The sequence below is a fragment of the Cylas formicarius genome, unplaced genomic scaffold (assembly GCF_029955315.1).
Source record: "Cylas formicarius isolate icCylForm1 unplaced genomic scaffold, icCylForm1.1 PGA_scaffold_3__17_contigs__length_32017465, whole genome shotgun sequence".
NCBI classification, from domain to species: Eukaryota; Metazoa; Arthropoda; class Insecta; order Coleoptera; family Brentidae; genus Cylas; species Cylas formicarius.
The window spans coordinates 2847245-2867132 of NW_026844326.1; the positions used below are offsets into that span (position 1 = coordinate 2847245).

Here is a 19888-nt window from a genome sequence, read left to right on the forward strand (position 1 = left end):
CGAAGAGGACAGCCCCATAGGCATTGTTCAAAATATTTTAAAAAATGTTGAGTTAGTTGCTACTTGCATTGGACTCAACAAATGCAAAAACCATGTCCGAGAAAAAAGACTCAGTCTCAAGCTCAATGAAAATGGTAGGCTTATAATTGTATCGTAAATCTGATTATGAAAGAGCAACCCAACTAACATTTTTTGTTTTATAACGTTAATGTTACTTTTATAAAAACCCTTACAGCACTTAAGTTGAGAACCGTGTAAAAATAATGGTGAACAAATTTTTCTCGACATTTATTTGTAACTAAATTGTTCTATAATGGTTCTATAAAACTTTTTCGTTACTGTTATAAAAGTTACCTACGGTGTTTATAACCACCAAACAAACAACGTCTCATTTTAGCTTCACCATTTTCTATATCATTTGTTTGAGATATATTTTATTTCGTGTCCTTGTATTTATTTCATTATATAACATATAACATATAACATTATATTATATTATAGAATCTCAAAAACTCTGAAAACCTACTACGAATAATTTTTTATTTTACCCTTTACTGAAACTGAAGCACCTAAGTTATAATCACTTTAAAAATGAATTTTTGTAAAAATCTGAAGGTTATCAAGATTTCTTGCAATTAAATGCAGAACATTCTTAAATCGTATATTATTGAAGAAATATATCTTTAAGTTTCAGGAACATTGATTAAAATGCGACATTCTTCATTGTCTTGTTTATTTATTTATGTCAATTCGAAATAACAATGACCGCCATATAAAAGCTTTCAAGTAATATTTGTAAACTTCTATAAAACTTACTTCGGTGTCTTACAGGAAAACTAAGGGTGTTTTTTCAATACTTACAGTTTTATAAGTTACCAAAACGGTATTTATAAAAACTTTCGTAACCGGAAAAACAATTGAAAACTATTACTGCGCAAGTGTCAAATGTCGATTATGCAATGCACTTTTCAGTTTTTTATTTAATGCAAAATTGTTCAATTTAAAGAAGTTGGGAAAACAGCACCGTCCTTGGCGGCCGTTCCGGGCACAGTGGAGTGCTTTTAACCCCTTAAAATGAAAAAAAGTTATTCGGAACCCAGATTTGGTGCCGGAATATTTTCGCTATTCTGAAAGTGTCTTAGAAAAAATGAGCACTAGTGCCAGTGCGCAGAACCACAAACAATTTTTTAAATAGAATAAATTCTAATTAAAACAATTGAAGAAAAAATTACATATATTTTGACAGGAAGCAAAGAAACCTGCCCTGTGTACACCGACTTTTCCAAGACTTTTGATAAAGTTGATCATCTTACCTTCGGTCGACCGACCGCTCGCAGTGTGCAATGTTACGTCGGGTGTTCCCCAGGGATTCTATTTGAGTCTCTTTAGTATTTTTCGGTTCGATATTGATATTTTTAAGATTTTTTTAAGATTGATTTTTTGAAGAAAAAAATCCAACATCCAACAGAGTCAGAGACTTTAGTATCACCTTAGATGTTAACTCATCATTTGAAGCAAATATTGTAAACATTGTCCTACGCGACAATAAAATACTAAGATTTATTGTAAGAATTACACACGGTCTCAAAATCTTTTCATCCATTTTTACTATGTTCGAAAAATTCGTTAATTTCCTAATTCTCCATTTATACAATCCATGACAAAGTTGATGATGAAGAGTCACTAGACCTTTTTGGTATGACATTTAATAAATTTTAAAATAATATTTTGCTAATACTAAGAAATAGTTAGTTCTTAGGGCAAGGTTTAACCTTTTAAACAAGTTTTCTTAGGTGGTGACATTTTAAATTAAACATCAAAACTTCGAAAAAATAGCGGTTTTCTAAGTGAAAAGGTTTGTTACTGGGCTAAAAGTTTTATAAAGTTATATACGTCAAACAGTGACAGTAGAATATTTTTGAGGTGTTTTAAGATTTACAAAGGTTTTGCGGAAATAACGAACTCTAACCGTTTTATAAACGAAGTAAAGGAAACGGTTTGGATGCAACATTATTAAACGTAAGTATTTTTATATTTATTGAACGTTTTTCAAAACTATTAACCTAAATTTCTTTCTCTCTTTGTTATAAACCACTTATAAATGTTAGTTGGGGCATAGGCGATAAAGACCGCGTTCCTCTCTGCGGGTATATTTTAAAGTGAGCGAGAGTCTACCAGTTCGTTTTTGTAACTGACTGCCCATGAGGTGAACCGTCTTGCGCAACCGCCCGCGTTCACAAGTAAAACGAGTGCGGCGACACTAGCGGACGGTCGTCCTTGATATTTTTGACGTTCCGATGATAAATACTCTTGTGATTGCGCAGCGAGTTAAGGCTGCTATACACCCGTTTGCAGATATTGCACACGGGTTCCCGCGAGGGTCGCATGTGCACGTTTTGTATGTGCCGTCTGAGTCTGGTCAGCGAGCTTAGGCTCTTGTTGCACGGCTGACATCGAAAGTCTTCTGCCGCAGCCGCGCCACCTAACGGCAGAAGGAACGACCCCATATTAGCGTCGCGTTCGTCCATCGTCGTGCTTATTGGGTTTCGATAACAACTATGTACACGCGCGTTTGTTAGTCGCAGACCACCATACGGTTATTTACAAGATCTTTAAGAAATTAGCTACGACGGAGCTCCGTTACAGCCATGGGACCAGCTGGAAATTTTCATCTCTAATAGTAAGAATAAAAAGATTTTGTGGTATAGTTCTTTGGGTAATGTAAAAAATTAGTTTGAAAGTCAGCTGGCGCATTTGCGGTCATCACACACTTACGGTAATTGTTGAAAAAAAAATCAATATGAAGAAAAGCTGCGATTTTTTTCTATGTTAATCATATTGTACATAATTCAGTGGTGTATTACATGCCAGCTTCACACGTAATCATGGAAAACATGGTGAAAAATATTAGTATTATTAAAAAAATAGTCAGGTCAGTTTTCTGTGGTAGGTTGGCAATCGGATGTTACAGTTCATTGCTGCACGCATAAGCAAGTGTACATATGTAATGTGTAATGATTATTTTACTAAGTTTTAGTTTTATTGGATTCTTCGACGTAACAATTTTTACAGCAAAAGCAGCGGTCTTTACTGTACACCGTATCCCAAAGTATAACAGTATATTATAGGATTTTCAGGATAATATCCAATCCAATATATGCACTCCCGTACATCGACACGCGTGGTATGGTCTCTTCATAGATATAAGAAAGAAAGGGTGGCATATACATATACATGCATATACATATAATGCGACAAGATTATTATCTAAAGTTTCGGAATTGAAATTCAGGTAAAATTGTGGTCCGTAATAGAAAACAATTTTATACCTACCTGTGTTTAATATTCTTTGGTTTGGTATACTACTTAGTTTAAGTTTATTAATAATCATTCTTATTTCGTTTGTAATACAGTGTGTGTTGAATCGTGTGCGAATTATGCAAAATATGTGCGAGTCTAGTGCATCTCAGGAGATGCTCCCGCCCAAATGTAGAAAACACTATTCTATTGAGACTAAGGAAGTTACAAACAATGTTTATCTTCACGAAGATTATACCAAAAACCAATTAATTGAGGTTCTACAAAGCTTGAACCTACACAAGAAGTGCATCTGTGATAATTATGCAAAAAATCTAGGGCATAGAGTTTTAAGGCTTCCATCTTACCACTGTATATTTAATCCCATTGAACATGTTGGGCACCAACTGTAATCTGCCATTCGTCTTAACAATGTTTTTCCCCGTGTTAACTCCAATGTCGTCAAACTTATAGAAACCGAAGTTTTTAACATCCCTCCACAGAGTTGCGCAAATTCTGTTAAACATATAGAAATGGCAGAACAATCGTATATCCATATTGCAAATAATATAGAACGAATAATAATTAAAACAGGCGATGGCACCGATAGTGATACTGATATATTATGTGAATAATTTTTAGTAATTTAAGTAGGTAATAAAAATAATTTGTAATTTTATTTTATTCATTAATTTCTAAACTTAATTTAAATTAATTAATTTTTATTCTATAAACAAAAAACTTATAAAACAAAAATAGATAGAACATTAAGATATTACGGAAGTATTAGTATTATAAAAACACTTTCTGTATATTTTTTTATTTTAATTTTTAATTCTTTACTAAATTTAAATAAAAACTTGGACAATGACAAGGAAAAATAAATGTCGATAAATGACTTTATTACATGTTTGTTTTCTGCAATTTTTTCATAAAATTTCCCATTCACATTTGCCATTTTGCATTAGTGTGATTAACAATTATTGAAATAAAACTCTTATAATTGAACAATTAGATGATTAGGTAATAAATTTCTGATTAAATTATTCATATTTTGTATTGAAACTAACTAAACAATGTCAAAAAAAGGAATAATAAGAAACCCTTAAGAAGTGACAGTAGCCAACCAGATTTTTTTATCTCATTTTTATTTATCTCGATATACAGTTTATTTTTTTATTTGTAATTGGAAAGTATCACAAAAAAATTGCAGACAAAATGTTTTCCCCCTGTTAACTCCAATGTCCTCAAACTTATAGAAACTGAAGTTTTTAACTTCCCTCCACAAAGCTGGGCAAATTTTGTTAAACATATAGAAAAAACAGGACAAGCGTATATCCATATTGCAATTAATATAGAACAAATAATAATTAAAACAGGCGATGGTAGCGATAGTGATACTGATATATTATGTGAATAATTTTAAGTAATTTAAGTAGGTAATAAAAATAATTTGTAATTTTATTTTAGATTTAAATATAAATATATACATAAATAAATAAATATTGTTTAGTATCTTTCCCAACAAAACCCCAAATAATTAAATTCTAAGCAATGAACGGACTTGTTCGGCCATATTTCATTCTTACAGCTTGCCCGGGTCTTTCATTAATTGGTATCAGTTAGTCACTTTCATATATCTATGAACAGACCTTACCATTGCTATTACCGCAAATAAAATAAATACCTCTTAATTCGCTGCTGCTAACAAGAACTTCAAAGACCCAATGTGAAGAAAAATCTCGTAAATGAAAAATTGGCAACAAAGTAATATTTTTTTCAATTCTGTTTCAAGGCGTACTTTTCAATATCTGATGATTAAGTGTACTTTTTTCTCGTTACGCCCCTGACCCAAATTTTACATTTCTCATTGAAGAATCAGTTTCAGTATACAAAAATGACTAAAACGGTAAAATTTCCAAACTTTCTCTATTTTAGGAGCCGTGGTTCTGTAAGGGGGCGTATCTCTACATTTGTTAAAATAAAAAACTAGGACATCTTTTGGAAGTACAATATGGCGTTTTACATACTAATTTCGGGACACACTGTATACATCTTTTGGCATTGAAACTGTGCAACAGACACAGACTTGATACTGGATACTTATTTCACTGAAATTCTTTGACGTGCCCACTGTCAGAATTTAAATTTCCGGAGCGAAATACGCAAAAACTCACTAAATTCGACACATTCGCAGTCGCGAGCTTCAAATAACAGCCCCGAATGGCAATGGTCAGCATATGGTTTACGATCGCACCTTTGAAATAAATACATAACAATACCAGCGTTCACCATCTTTTTTGCACCTACATACAAATTACGATAAGAAAAATATCAGCTTTATTGAAATTGATTTTTTTTAAATAACTATTGTATGCTTGTGAGTGACAGAAATGCAGCTTTAACAGCTGACAATCACTTCGTTTACTATCAATACGAAGTAAAACAGAGTATCTTAGCATGGTTTCGGTGACGTTCCAAAAATCTCAGCTGGCTCCAGGATTATGAAGGTTATGGGCTGTTTCAGAAAAGCATAAAGTAGATAAATATTAATAATAATAATAATAATAATAATAGGAATTTGCATTGTGAATCCGATTCTAATAAAGTTGTTATTGTCATTGTCATATATTGCGCTTCATTATTTATATTATTTATTATTCTTTGGAATTCCTCTGTTATTCGTTCTTCTTCTGGTGTTCGTTGAAATTCTTTGAGAAATTACTTTATATTGTACCGGTGTCCTTTTTCCGATGGTTTTAGTTAATTATGTTTTCACGACAATACTTTTTGTGCTACTTTTTGAAGAAATAAACGATGTCGCCAAAGAATTTTTATAGCCTGTTTGATTTTTGAGCTACGGGATGTTTTGGAAGATTTGCATTTTAGGACACTCCTCGTATCTCCGTTATTCTAAAGTCTATCGCAAAAGTATAAAGTGTATTTGTTGCCGTTTTTTACGCAACATATGAAAAATATATTCGTTTTAATTAGTTGGCCATGACAGGTTATTTTAAGAACAAACTAACACAGTCCTGCCACATTTGGAAATTATTGATTCAAAATGAGCTAGCAAATATTAAATTGAATGAAAATTTTTAAAAACACGACATGCTAGTTTGTTATATTCAGTGTAAAGAAAATGCGGATAAAGCTTTAGAATCTATTTTAACAGGTTTACATTTATTGTATATTATTCTAATCAAAACTATCTATTTATTATTATTAATCTATTACTGATAGATATGCAGAAGAAATAATTTTTTAAAAATGAAAATCAAATTTAGTTAAACATGGATCATGGAAATAAGGATATTGATGGAGTTATTTCATTGAATTCAATACATCCAAATAATTTTTATTATTAATTATTAAAATACATACCGTCGAGCACCAAACAATGACGGATTTGAGCAGTGCCATTTATTATTAAATGAGAATCAATTAACACATAACAAAAAACAATTTGAGCAAACACTTGCAATCCAAACCTATAAGAAATCAATTTAAGATTAAAAATAATTTGATTTTAATAATTCGTTTTATTACATTAGGGGCATTTTTTTAAGACCCGTCATGGCCAACCAAGTAGAATGACTAAAAAAACTTAAATATTAGGCTCAATATTAAAAAGATTTCTAGAGTTTTATATATTTCTAAGATACACTCGAGAAACTAAATCGAATTATCCAAAAATTATATGGTGAGTGTATTTAAAAATAGATAATTCCGTTTTTTTTCTCATTTCTCTCAGCATCTCTTGTTTCTCGAAAAAATAGCGAATAAGCGAAATATCCCGTAAAACCATCGAAAAATGGACACCCGGTATAACAAAATTAATCTGAATTTTGCCTGAGAAACACACAACGCGCTTGTATGCTGACCAGAAAAATGCTTCAGAAGTATAACGTAGTATCGAAGAGAACAGAAGAAAATGTTTTACCTTGATGAGACTGTGGTTAATGAAAGATTTGTTAATTATGTACTTGCCTAAACTTTAAAGGGATAATCTTTGACTAACTTTAAGATAAAAAGTACCTATGAATATTGAGTAATTTTAAGATAAAAAGATCATATCATTGATCCGCTGCGATTTGGTTCTTGCAATACAGGATGATTAAAAACCTATTATATTTGCTTCATTAATTTCTAAGCTTGTGCAATAACATGGCAAATAATTTTTTTTATTGCATTATTATTGGTTTATTATTTTTATTCCATAAAAAAAAAACTTAAAAACACAAATAGATAGAACATTAAAATGTTACGGAAGTATTGAAGTATTAGTATTATAGTAATACTTGGTAATATTTTTTTGTTTTTGTTTTTAGCATAAAAGATTAAAACATAAAATTTCAGCCATATTTGTTGTCTTTTGACTCCAACTGTACCATCTGCTTTAAATAAAGAATAATCCCTTAAGTTGTTCGTATTTGCCTTGAAACAATTCATATAATATTTAATAAGAAATGATGGTATAATGGTATCTAATACTATGCACGAAATCCCAAATTTTTGTCTTTGCATATATGATGAGGTTTTATTACTTTACGCCTTTCTGAAACGGACTTAGAGATATAACGAAGCTTCCATCAAGATTAACAAAGTTTTAAATTTAAAAGTTAACCACGCCAGTTTGCTCCAAAAATACATGACAGCATTTAATATGTTGTCCGAAAATCGCAGTCGGCCACACTCTACAGTGCACTAGACGGGAAATTATGACTGATAGAAAAAAATATAAAGGGGTCACAGGGGACAAGCAGTAAAATCATTTGAAGAAGTTCAATATGAAAACAGCGTAGTGATGAAGATGTTGGCAGATCTCAGAGATTGTTTATATTTATTTATTAAAATTTCTACATGGGTTTCACTTTCACATCGATTTGTTAGTGATATATTGTGACGGTGACAATTTTGTTATGCGCTAATAGTGTCACACGAATATGAATAAAAAAACATTTATAAAGTAGATACTTATTCTGTTTCTTATTCGTATACAGTCGTTTATACAGTAATGTATAAACTACTGACCCTCTTCTGATCTAGCTACTAAATTATTGTGACAGGGCTACTTATTTTCCTGCTTTTTTGTGGTTGGAAATAAGTATAGAAACTGTTTATAATTTGTATGCTAAATTGTTCAATATTAATTCTGCACTTCAAAAATCATGTTAAAGTAGTTATTGACCGTGCACAGCCACTGTTACTGTTCATCCGATTTCAAACAAAAAAGTGTAGATTTATTTAAAATGGGAAAAAAAGTCGGAAGTTCGGAAGACTTCGTAAAACCACTTACAGGATTGATAAAGCCATCTTAAGAATATCTTAAGAAACCGAAAAAATCAAAAACGAAATCTCGGACTAGTTTGGTATTAAAGTAACCTGTATAACGGCCAGGAACCTTTTAATTAACGAAGGTCTTCATCAGTTGCTGTTAAAAAACCGCTTCCTTCAAAGAAAAATAGAAAGGCCCGAATGGAGTTTGTCAGAGCTCAACTATCTTGGGCAAGAGAAAAATGGAATATTGTCCCTTGAAATGGTGAAAGCAAATTTTTCCTCTTTGGAACTCATGGTAGACAATATGAAAGAAGAGCGATGGGCACAAAATTCAAGGTTTTTCCCGATCCGGGAAAATGGATAGATTTCAATACAAAGAGATATTTCAAAATACATTGCAAGTTAGTGAAAGAATAGTTTAGAGATAAAAAGATAACTCTTTTTGACTGGCCCAATCGCCTGATATGAACCGCATTGCAATCTTTGGGATGTCTTGGATTGGCGTATTCGAATGCATTCCAATATTAAAAGTCGACAGGATATCTTTAATAACACTAATCAGAGTGGTCGCAAATTCCTGCAGAATTTCTACAAAAATTGGATGATTCTTTCTCTAGGAGATGCAGGATTTGCTACAAAATATTAAAAATAATAAATCATATTTTCGTAAAATGTTTTTCCATATTATAATAAAAACTTCGATACTTATTTCCAGCTTTTATTAGAATTTTTTTTATATTCGACAATATTAATCTAAACGAAAATAATGCCATGTAGAATAAGTAAGCGCCGTTTTAAAAAACATTATATTTATGCAAACGGTAGCATAATTTTTAGTACAACTTGGAAAAGAAGCAATATGAAATAAAATCTTAGCAATATTTTTTTTTAAGTAGTTTTCCTTGGTTTTAGTGGAGCATCGCATTTCTGGAGCATATTGGCATTAAACTTATAAATCTAAAACCTTATCCCGGCTCTGTACAAAATTACAAAACATATTTACATATAGGTTTTTTAATAAATTTACAAACAGCAGCGATAAGATTTGAGTACAAGTTAGACACGCACATATTACTTCAACTTGACTAGGACTAATGACTTTAAATGTTGTATATTATTATTTGTTTATAGTTTATGGAACAACACAAAGGAACGAATTTTGGTTAGTGTTTACGTATCTATTGGTGCTTTCACTCTGTGTGGTATCGGGGCTTCATATTAAGGTTTAATTAATCAGTATCCACATTGATTAGATAAAATACGTAACCAATTTAAATTAAATTTTCAATAACGGTAACTTGCGCAAATAAATTCCGAAATTTTGTACGTACAAATTGGACAGTTTCGAGAGGAGGGCGTGTCTGTACGGGGCCCAATTTTAATAAGAAGAATAAGTATAATTTTCTCACAATTAATAATTTATTAGTTTTCAACAGCAAAATTGCATTTAAAATGACATTTCCGAAAATATAACAAGCGTAATGTTTCACTGAGTCCTCTTCGAACAAATTACAAGTAGGCTTTGGACATGTAAAGTTTTTAAACTGACTACAATTAATTAGATTGGGATATAATATTTCGGAAATGTTTTTAGGAGGTTGTTACTATATTGGTGGTGGCCAGGCCGTGAAAAGGTAATTTGAAGCTGCTCTCGAAAAATCAAAAATACAGAGGGCACATATAAGAAAAGGATTTGGCTGTTGACTGATTAAACTATCAGTTTTTAAAAAAACCAAAACTTTGTGCAGTTTTTCTGTTACTTTTTTTATGAAAATCGAAACCCAGACACTGACACACCCTGTACAGGGCATCCTATTTTAGATAATTTTGCGACATATCCCTGATCTTTTTATAGATAGAAAGTTGTTTTCGTGGCAGTAATTATGTCGTAAACAACATTTTCATATCCGTTTTATTCTTTATGTTATGGGGGCATTTTTGAAAGTGTTGCATTTTGGAACCGCCCCACGTCCCTTCGTTTACCTTAAACTTATCGAAAAGATAAAGTAACGGTGTAGACAATTTCCTTTACATCCTTAGGTACTATTTTTGTGCTATAAAGCAAAGTTATTTTTTAATTTGAACATTTTGTATATCAGTGGACCATGAAATTTTTCTTTTTTTGGAAAAAAAATAATGGTATGCACTTTTTCACGTAAACACGCAACTAATTGACAATTTTCTCAAATAAAATGCATAATTTAATTTAAATGACCATTATCTATGAAAAGAAACAAAAAAAAAATTCAAATACACCGCTATATCGCTTTTTCGATCGACTTTTGATTCATAAAGCAGAGATAGGCGTTTTGGGATATACATACATAAAATACAACCAAACATTTTTTTTTAACCTGCCTATTCCGATTCTCTGCTGGTGTGGATATATCAGTTGAAATAGAGCTTGGTCATTTTGTAGTATGTGTTGTCTGCATTTTATTACTTTTTTATAAATTAAATCGATGCTGAGGGACAAATATTTCGAGAGCTTGAATGAAAGATGATGAATTCCTATTAAACTATTTATATAAAACGAGTGAATAAAAGAGAATATTAACTATAAAGCCCACACGGTGACCAAACACATTTTTAATGAATCCGATTACCTTCTTCAGCATTACTTTAAATTACATTAAATCAGTTAAAATTATCCGCTTTCACAATCAGTAAAGTGAGTAGTGTCTGCAGTATCCAAACTGTTCCTAAAGAGTTCGTTTCGAAATTAGGATAATATAAATTGTTATTTTTGTTATATTTTCCTAGACTTGTAGATAACTGAGTAAGAGTTGCGATTTTATTTCAGTTTGTTTTGGATGCTATTTTCACTTACTTTGACAATATGGTGGGATGGAAGAATTAAAAAAAAACACACACTTAAAGCAAATATATAACTCAGAAATACAAAGTACTTGCTAAACATTTGTAGCTTTGGTTACACTTTGCGCCATTTCTTTTCTATTTCTATTCGTAGTTTGAGCAAATACTGCCGTGAAAATGCCTCATGCAAACTTATTGACAATCTGGATCTCGGTTGTTGAATGCCGTATTGTCATTGATTAAAATTGAGAATGGACCTTTTCCAAATTTATTTCTCAATTGCTTTATAAGTTTCTGTATTATCGGCACAAGCACAGTTCTCTCTTCCATTAAATGTATTTTGTATATAGTTTATCGAATTTTTGAAAGAGGTCTTACAGTACGTATGGACCTATACATTATAAGCATGATATAATGATGGTTATACAGGGTGTCCCAGAATTAGACGTCATTATTTTAACCACATATTCTGTGACCCAAAATAAGGAATAAAAGGTCATATAGAGTAGGGTCCAGAACGTCTTAGTTTTTAACTTACAGGATGTTAACTTTGAAGAGGTGATGGCGATTTTTGTAAATATTTTCGAAACACGTAAATTTTTTTAAATAAAATTTGGCACAGTTTCTAAATCTTTTAGGCTCTATTTAACGAACTAAAACTTTGTTTGTTATTGTTTTCAGGGGTGGGTAACACAGGGGAGGCGTGAGAAAAATTTGGCCCAAATTTTTTGTTTGTCTAATTTTCGTAATTTGGACTGCAGAATTTAAAAATCTAAGGTTTTCTACGTATAAAAGGTACCCTTGTCGGACCTCGCTAGAACGCACCGTATTCAAGAAAAATGGTATTGAAAATGTAATTACATTTTTTTTTATTTTAATGTTTACAATCGAGGCACAGATAATCACAGCTGGTAGAGTTGCTCGAAAGGATACGTTTGGAAGGAAAACAAATGCGACGTAACAATTTCGAAGTTTCACGTACTTCACATGAGATTAGCCGTAGAGCCCGACTTTGCCTTTGTGAACAAGGCAACTTTTTTGAGCACCTTCTTTAAAGTGTAAAGTTTATAATTTTTATTAGAATAATTTGCTTTACAGTTGAGAGATTGATTTGTCTTTTGTTAATAAAAGGATTTATAAGAACAATCCAAGTAAAAACTATTTTTTACCAACAATGAGCAAAATTGAAAGCTGTCGAATAATTGACAATTCATTTTTATTTACCTAGAAACACAAACAAATGAAATGCGCATTAACTTCCAAGGGTTAAAACTAACGATTACCTGCACCTCGATTGTAAACATTAAAATAAAAAATATAATTTGTAATTAAATTTTAAAAAGCATTTTTCTCGAAAACGGTGTGTTCTAGCGAGGTGCGATAAGGGTACCTTAATTAAGTAGAAAATTTCAGATTTTGAAATTCTGCAGGCCAAATTACGAAACTTCTACAAACAAAAAATTTGGTGCAAATTTTTCCCACGTATCCCCTGTGTTACCCACCCCTGAAGACAATCCAATACTAAGTTTTAGTTCGGTAAATAGAGCCTAAAAGTTTAGTAACTTTACCAAATTTTATTTAAAAATATTTAAGTGTTTCGAAAACATTTACAAAAAATCGCCATCAACCTGTATGTTAAAATCTAAGACGTTTTGGAGCATACTTTATATGAATTTTTATACTAATTTTGGGTCACAGAATACGTGACTAAAATATCGTAAATTTTAGTCTGAGCATAGTATTAAATTGTGCATTTAATTTTGGAAAATTGTCATTTTTATCGTGTTTTTGAGAAAAAGTGAATACACATATCATTTACATATTTGAAAAGGTAAAGAAAAAGGAAAATGTTATATTATTAATATTACAACTTATTCATATTCAAATGAAAATAATTCAAAAATAGCAAATATAAAAATATCTACACCACTGCATTCTACAGAAAAAAATCTATAAACATGTTACTTTATCTTTTCGATAAAGTTAGAGATAACGGAGAGACGAGGTAACACTTTCAAAAGTATCCTGTATCTTAAAATCTGGGTGTAGTTAACGGGATGTTTTGTTTTACGAAAATATAGCGCATTGTGTCTCTGTAAAAATAACAGAGATATCCGGTAAAAGTACTCAAAATGACGACACAATAAATTTTAAAATGGACCAAAATACCGCTTATCACGTCATTAATATAAAAAGCCGGAGTATTTTCCATGTTGTATTTGATAATATTCCCTTATTTTGAATAGAAAGTTAACCACATGACTAATAAGGACACATCCTGTCTTTCCGAATTGAAATACTTTTATAGAAAATACATACACTTGTTTTAATTTAAAAATCGCAACATTGAACAATAAAAAAATTACTGAAATAAAAAGCAATCGATGCATTGTCGAAAACTGCCTATTACTACGTATAACTATCCGTAATTAAATGTCCCGAATTTTCAGTGGCTACTCAATCGGCGTCGATAGTGCTCTGCCCGATAATCTCTAACATATTCTAGAAAAAACGACGAAACGCACGGAAATGTGTAGGTTGGCTTCCCCAAAACGTCGAACGTAAATAACATTGACAAAACAAAAACGCCATATACACACAGTTTACAAACCAAACACGTTCAGAAACGAGAAAAACACATTCCAAAAACACAAAAAACATACGCACACACGTCCAAAGAAAGAAAGAAAAAAACTTTCTTCGTTTTTTGCGGGGTGGGTGAAAATCGTTGGTGCTAATACGACGGCCACCATTTCTCTTTTCGTTATAGCGCTGGAACGCGTTCGGTGATTCGTAATGACTCCGTCCGTCATACGAAAATGGTGACCCCGTACGTGAAACATTTCAGCGGAATTTAGCGCGCAAATTGAGCTGAATATTTCCTGGTGGATAATAAAGTTGGAAAAAAATTCATTATTCTTACCTTGCGATGTCCCGGCTGGCGCCTCGCCCCCCTGGTGTATTTGGTTGAAGCCTGGAACAAACAAACCTACCGTTAAAGACGCAGTTAACATTTCCAGTTAACTGCAGTTGGTTCGAAAACGTGATACAAAATAAAATTATAGTTTATTTCAGGAAGGTGTAGAGCATTTTGTATGCAAAGGGATTACAAAGTGACCCGAAGCCACTTTCATTGTTTTTTATTGCGTTCATTGTAAAATTAATTATGTTTATCGAGATCGGGTTAGTTATATTTGAGGTCACCATAAACAATATCAAAATGATGCAGGTTTGCGCAACTCAAACGAAATTTTAGCAAAAGAGAGTCTTATGCTCCTCCCTAGTATATTTGAATGTTGCGCTATTTTACACAAATAATTTGATAACAAATTTAGGAAAATGCACAATTAAATTACGGGTTGATACAAAAGTAAAAACTAAAAGTAAAAGCCAATGTTACAGTCAAGAGAAAAATAAATAAATAATACTTGGTCCTGTGGTACGCTACAAAATATTTAGATGAGTTATACATTCGAACCTGATCGTCACGAGTTTGAATAATCGAGAAGACCTTTAAGTCATAGGCAAAAAGTGGGTAATTAGCATTATGAAAACAGACAGCTATATCATTGATAAATATGAGATCGCCCTAAGCGAGAGATCTGAGGTACCCCCGAAGTAACTGGAAAAGGCTCCGACAAGTAATTTCCACGTCTAACAACCTGACGGCGACCCCCAGATATTCCAGAAGTCTGCCTGTTATATCTTCACCACAGAGTTTATCAAGCACCCCTGCATGATTAACCTGATCAAACGTTTTGCAAAAATCTTTGTAAACATCGTCAATCTGATATCCTGCTTCCAAAGCACCAGCGATTGGGTCCGCGTACGTAATTAGATTTTAAGTTGTTCACCTTACCGATTGAAAGCCATATTGATGAACTATAATTGTATTTTTGAAAAAGAGAGTTAAAAATTGTGTTATTAAGTTTTCGAACAACGTTGGTACGGCACTTAATGTGGATACAGATCCATAATTTGTAACATCGGGACGTTCTCCTGTTTTTTAAAAGGAAACAATGTAACATGTTTCCCAGTAGTCTTTAAAAACCCCAAATGCACTGATTCATTAAAAATGAGACACAGAGGTCTAAGTAAGCATATCGTCAAGAGATCGATGCCCCAGCAACCCCTACCAATCAATGGAACCCAGGTCATCGTTTATTCAAAAGTAATCTGCATTTTCAAAATAGTAAAAGTATGATATGGGAACCAGGCCTGAGGCATAGTTACAAGAATTATTAGTTATCTTGAGAAGAAGAGCAGGATGGTGGCTCTGTGGTGGAACCAACTCGCAAAGGGCGCTCCCAACCACCAGAGACTGATCATGAGCAAAATCAGATCCCAGAAGCGCTCTCTGGCATTGACATTTTTTTGAAAAAGATTACAGTAAGAACAAAAGTCTTTCAACAAGTCTAACACTCTAACATTTTTTCGAAAAAGATTACAATAAGAACAAAAGTTTTTCAACAAGTCTAACACTTTAGTAATTTGAGGATCTTAACGCGCCGATCGGGAAGGGCGTTGATTTTTTTTTGTGGAACCTATTAATTTGGATACAAAAAAGGGGGGCTAGAGGAAATTTTGAATTTTTGGATCTCCATATTTTTCGCAATAGGAGTTGTACAAGAAAGTTATAATTTGGTTGAGATTGGCAGTTGGGCGGGGGGGGGGGGGGGAATTTGAAATTATGGAAGATCATAACTATCCGAAGGTGCGCAAAATTTCAAATTGGTTGTAAAATTTCGCAAGATTCCAAGAATATTTTGTGGAAAAAACTTTATTGGTGGGCAAAATTTCTTTTGGCTTGAGCAAAATTGCGCAATATTTTGATATTCTTTAATGTGACACCGAATGTATAGAGGGCGAAACTTGACCGAGCCTCAATTTACGGATTTTTAGCAACAATGGATACTCGTAAAAAGGAAAGAATTTTATTTTAAATAAATGAGGATCTATTTGAAAAAACAAAACCAGAACTGTTAGCACCAAGACTCAAAGAAACAAAATATATTAGCACCAACGGGAACAATTACACATACAACAAAGGAAAGAGAGATATTGCCATTTTTAATTGAAAATTAAGAAATTATATATTGTAATGACATTAAGAAGTTTCTCCCAAAGATGGGGGTTACAAGTCTACTGATTGGCGACGTTTCATTGAAAGGTGCAAAAGATTAAAATGAGTTTTATCATTACCAATTGTCAAAATAATACTAGTTTTGGAGCAAATTAATTACTCGGATGGCCGATTTGAGTAGATTTCAAAATGGTTAATTTCTTACTTGATCAATACAGTGGATACACCAAATACTCTTGCTTCATTTGTCTATGCAAAAGCAGAGCAAAGCAAGTTCATCGGGAACAAGATGTGTGGCCTTGGAGAAAGCCCTTAACGGTTGGGAATTACCAATGTAATTAACTAACCGCTAGTAATCAGACATACGTACATATATAATGCGGAATAACTGGCAGGGTAGCATATCTGTAGGGGGAAGAAAAGTCAACAATCTGAGATATGCCGACGACACACTAATCATAACATCCAGTGTAGATGAAATGGAATTTATTATGCACCGTCCCCAGGAAACTAGTGCAGAATTTGGATTGAAATTAAATCCCAACAAAACTAATATCATGTAGACCGGCAAAACCAGAACCAACCCCACGTAAAAAACATAGCTGGGTTCAATGTGGTGAACAAATACCTGTACTTGGGATCCTTAATTGACAATAGCGGTGCATGTGAAGGTGAAATAAAGCGAAGAATTGCAGTAGCTCGAACAGTCGTAATTAAGTTAAGTAAGATCTGGAGAGATACAGCCATCACTAAAAACACCAAACTAAGATTGTTGAGTTAACTTGTGTTCCCGATTGCCACTTATGGAGCTGAAACCTGGACGATCAAGAAGAGCGATGCAAGGCGGATAGAGCGGCCTTTGAAATATGGGCGGCTGTTATGGATACCCTGGACGGCCCACCGTACAAATGAGTCCGTTCTTCAAGAACTAAGCATTGAACTAAATCTGTCAAAAACGATAAATCGAAGTTTTCTAACATTCATTGGCCATATTGCAAGAAGAACGGACTCGCTGCAACTACTAATAGTCGAAGGAAAGGTAGAAGGAAGACGGCCGCGCGGAAGGTCACCCAAAAGATGGAGAGATCAAACCAAGGATCTTATCGGCCATGGCCTTCATGAAACCGTAATCATAACTCAGAATAGAACGGAATGGCACAAAACCATAAGCACTGCTTCAAGACCATCATAGTCACTAATCCCTTCTTAGGGAAATGGACTAAAGAGAGATTCAGAAATCAGACACAAAATTATATTGCCACCATTACATATCAAACGATGGACAAGGAAGGAGATTATTTCAAATACATTTGTAGGATATTTCTTAAGATCAATACGGATATTGAATGGTTCTCAGATTCGGGAATTAATAAAAGATGAAAATTTTATAATTTAGACGTTTCACAGGTAGTGTAAATACTTAACCAGGGCCGGTTGACCAGTTGCTTTCCTGATTTACCGAACCGTGTATATTTGGTCTGTCGCCTTCGAACAGTTGGTTTATATATTTACTACATACTTTTAGAATTCGTTGTTGGTCAATAATAGTTTTTCCCGGACAAGCCGCCTGCATATTATTGACTTTCTTATTATACAAACCAGCAACTACTCAAATTTGTTTGCTCTGAAATTCTTCCATTTCCCACATTTATCCGTCATTCGCCTCTCTTAAGCGGTTCGAATTTCCCACATTTATCCGTCATTCGCCTCTCTCTTTAGCGGTTCGTATTTTTTGTTTTATTCTTGAATTGTCTTTTTTGTTTCATAAGATCTAGGATTTCTTAAGTCGTCCATTGTTTCTTGTGACTAGATTTTACTCTATTTTCTTGTAATATCTTGGTAAAAGAATACTTTCAGTTTTGACCAACCCCTAACGGGTTATGGCCTCGCCAGGATTTGTTGCAACTCTATTGAGAGAGTTCCTAAATTTTTTGTTGATCAGAATATAGTGTCTGGTTTCTTATCATGTGTGGCCCCTGGAAATATCCAGTTTACGTTAACGTAAATTGTGTATGCTACCACTATTAAAAAAAAAAAACAATCTGTCAACACGTTCATTGCTCTCTCCCAGGCCATACTCCCCTACTAGATCTAGTCTATATTCTTTGCCAATTTTGGAATAACATATGTGATTTCGTTGGATTTTAAGCTTTTCAGTATTGTACAAAGTTGATTATATAGAATTTTAATTAATTAATTTTTGTGCAGTAGGGACGTAATGTATTAGGTTGATGTTAAATGATAATGCGTGTAGCTGTCGGTTAGTGAAACAAAGTTAAGGACGATTTGCGAGACTTCCTAGCCAGTTTCTTTGTTTTGAATCATGGTGGCCATAGAACCAAATTTTCAATTTTCCCGCAGTAATTCCCTAAAAGAAATGGAGCAAAGATATCGGGTTGAGTGGGACTATTACATCACAGCTGATTACTGTGGACTTGTCTTTAAAAAAGATTAAAATATGACATAGATTTCCGATATTTTTCTTTCTATTTACGTCGACGTACATTAATTTAAAATAAAAAATTATAATTATAATTTTTTTTTCAATGTTTTCCACAACTAGAGCGCATCTTATAAAATCACTGGTAGTTTCATGAATTGTGGGCAAAAATAGATTCAAACTTGTAACTTCACATTTGGAGGACAAAGAATAACACGAAAGCAAACTTACTTCCAAGGGCGGAAGGGTCGGCCGCCAGCGCCGCCATGCTGAAATTAAAGGTACCCGCTGCGGTGGCGAAGAGTTTGCTTTCCGAGAGATACGGCCCGATGGGGCTGTCGTGGTCGTCGTGTTCACCCAGCGAACTGCCAGAATGAGGCCCGTGAGGTAGATTGTTAGCGCCATTGTCTGTTGTCGTCGCCTCGCCTAGCACGTAAAATTACCCTAGTTTAGTTCGGTTTTCTTTGGACTTTTGTTGATGAAATCAAATACTTTGGACCTCAATATCTCCAGAATGGTCCGAATTGTAGTGGAGAAACTTTAACAGCGTATTCAGCAAATAAAATATAACCATATAAACTTAAGTCCAAAAATGTTTGCTTTCAAGCTTAGTAGGTATTATTATCACTGAAAAACAAATTTCAATTTGTTTTCGTTTAAACAGCGTCTTAAATGGATAAAAGGACAAATGAGTTTGCTGGGTTACGTAGCAACAGACCCCATATGCTTGTAGATAGGGACGGTAATCCGAATGTGAATTACTAGGATAACTTGAAAGGATGGGAAAGAATAGGTCGAAGAATTAATTGATGACAATCGAATTGAAAATGGGGACACGGGTCTTAAGATGATTATGGAAGAACTAAAGAAAGCTATAGGAATGACTAAAAATTGGACCTGATAAAATACCAGCTGAAATACTGAAATATCTAGACAGTAAAACAAAATGGTAACTCTTATTACCATTCATA

The 19888-nt window shown here is 33.1% G+C and overlaps 1 protein-coding gene across 2 annotated transcripts in view; it reads right to left on the reverse strand.

Moving 5' to 3' along the window:
• Positions 1–19888, reverse strand: part of LOC132699055 (broad-complex core protein isoforms 1/2/3/4/5-like) — a 72972-nt gene that overhangs the window by 23306 nt on the left and 29778 nt on the right. Inside the window, exons 6-8 of one of the 2 annotated variants that reach the window (XM_060665516.1) lie at positions 19149–19343; positions 14318–14368; positions 13832–13896 (exon numbers count right to left, since the gene is read on the reverse strand). In XM_060665516.1, coding sequence (XP_060521499.1) covers positions 13841–13896; positions 14318–14368; positions 19149–19343 — 302 coding nt within the window. In that variant the 3' untranslated portion in view covers positions 13832–13840. Of the gene's footprint in view, positions 1–13831; positions 13897–14317; positions 14369–19148; positions 19344–19888 lie in introns of those variants that run through there. The other variant, XM_060665515.1, reaches the window with a different exon arrangement.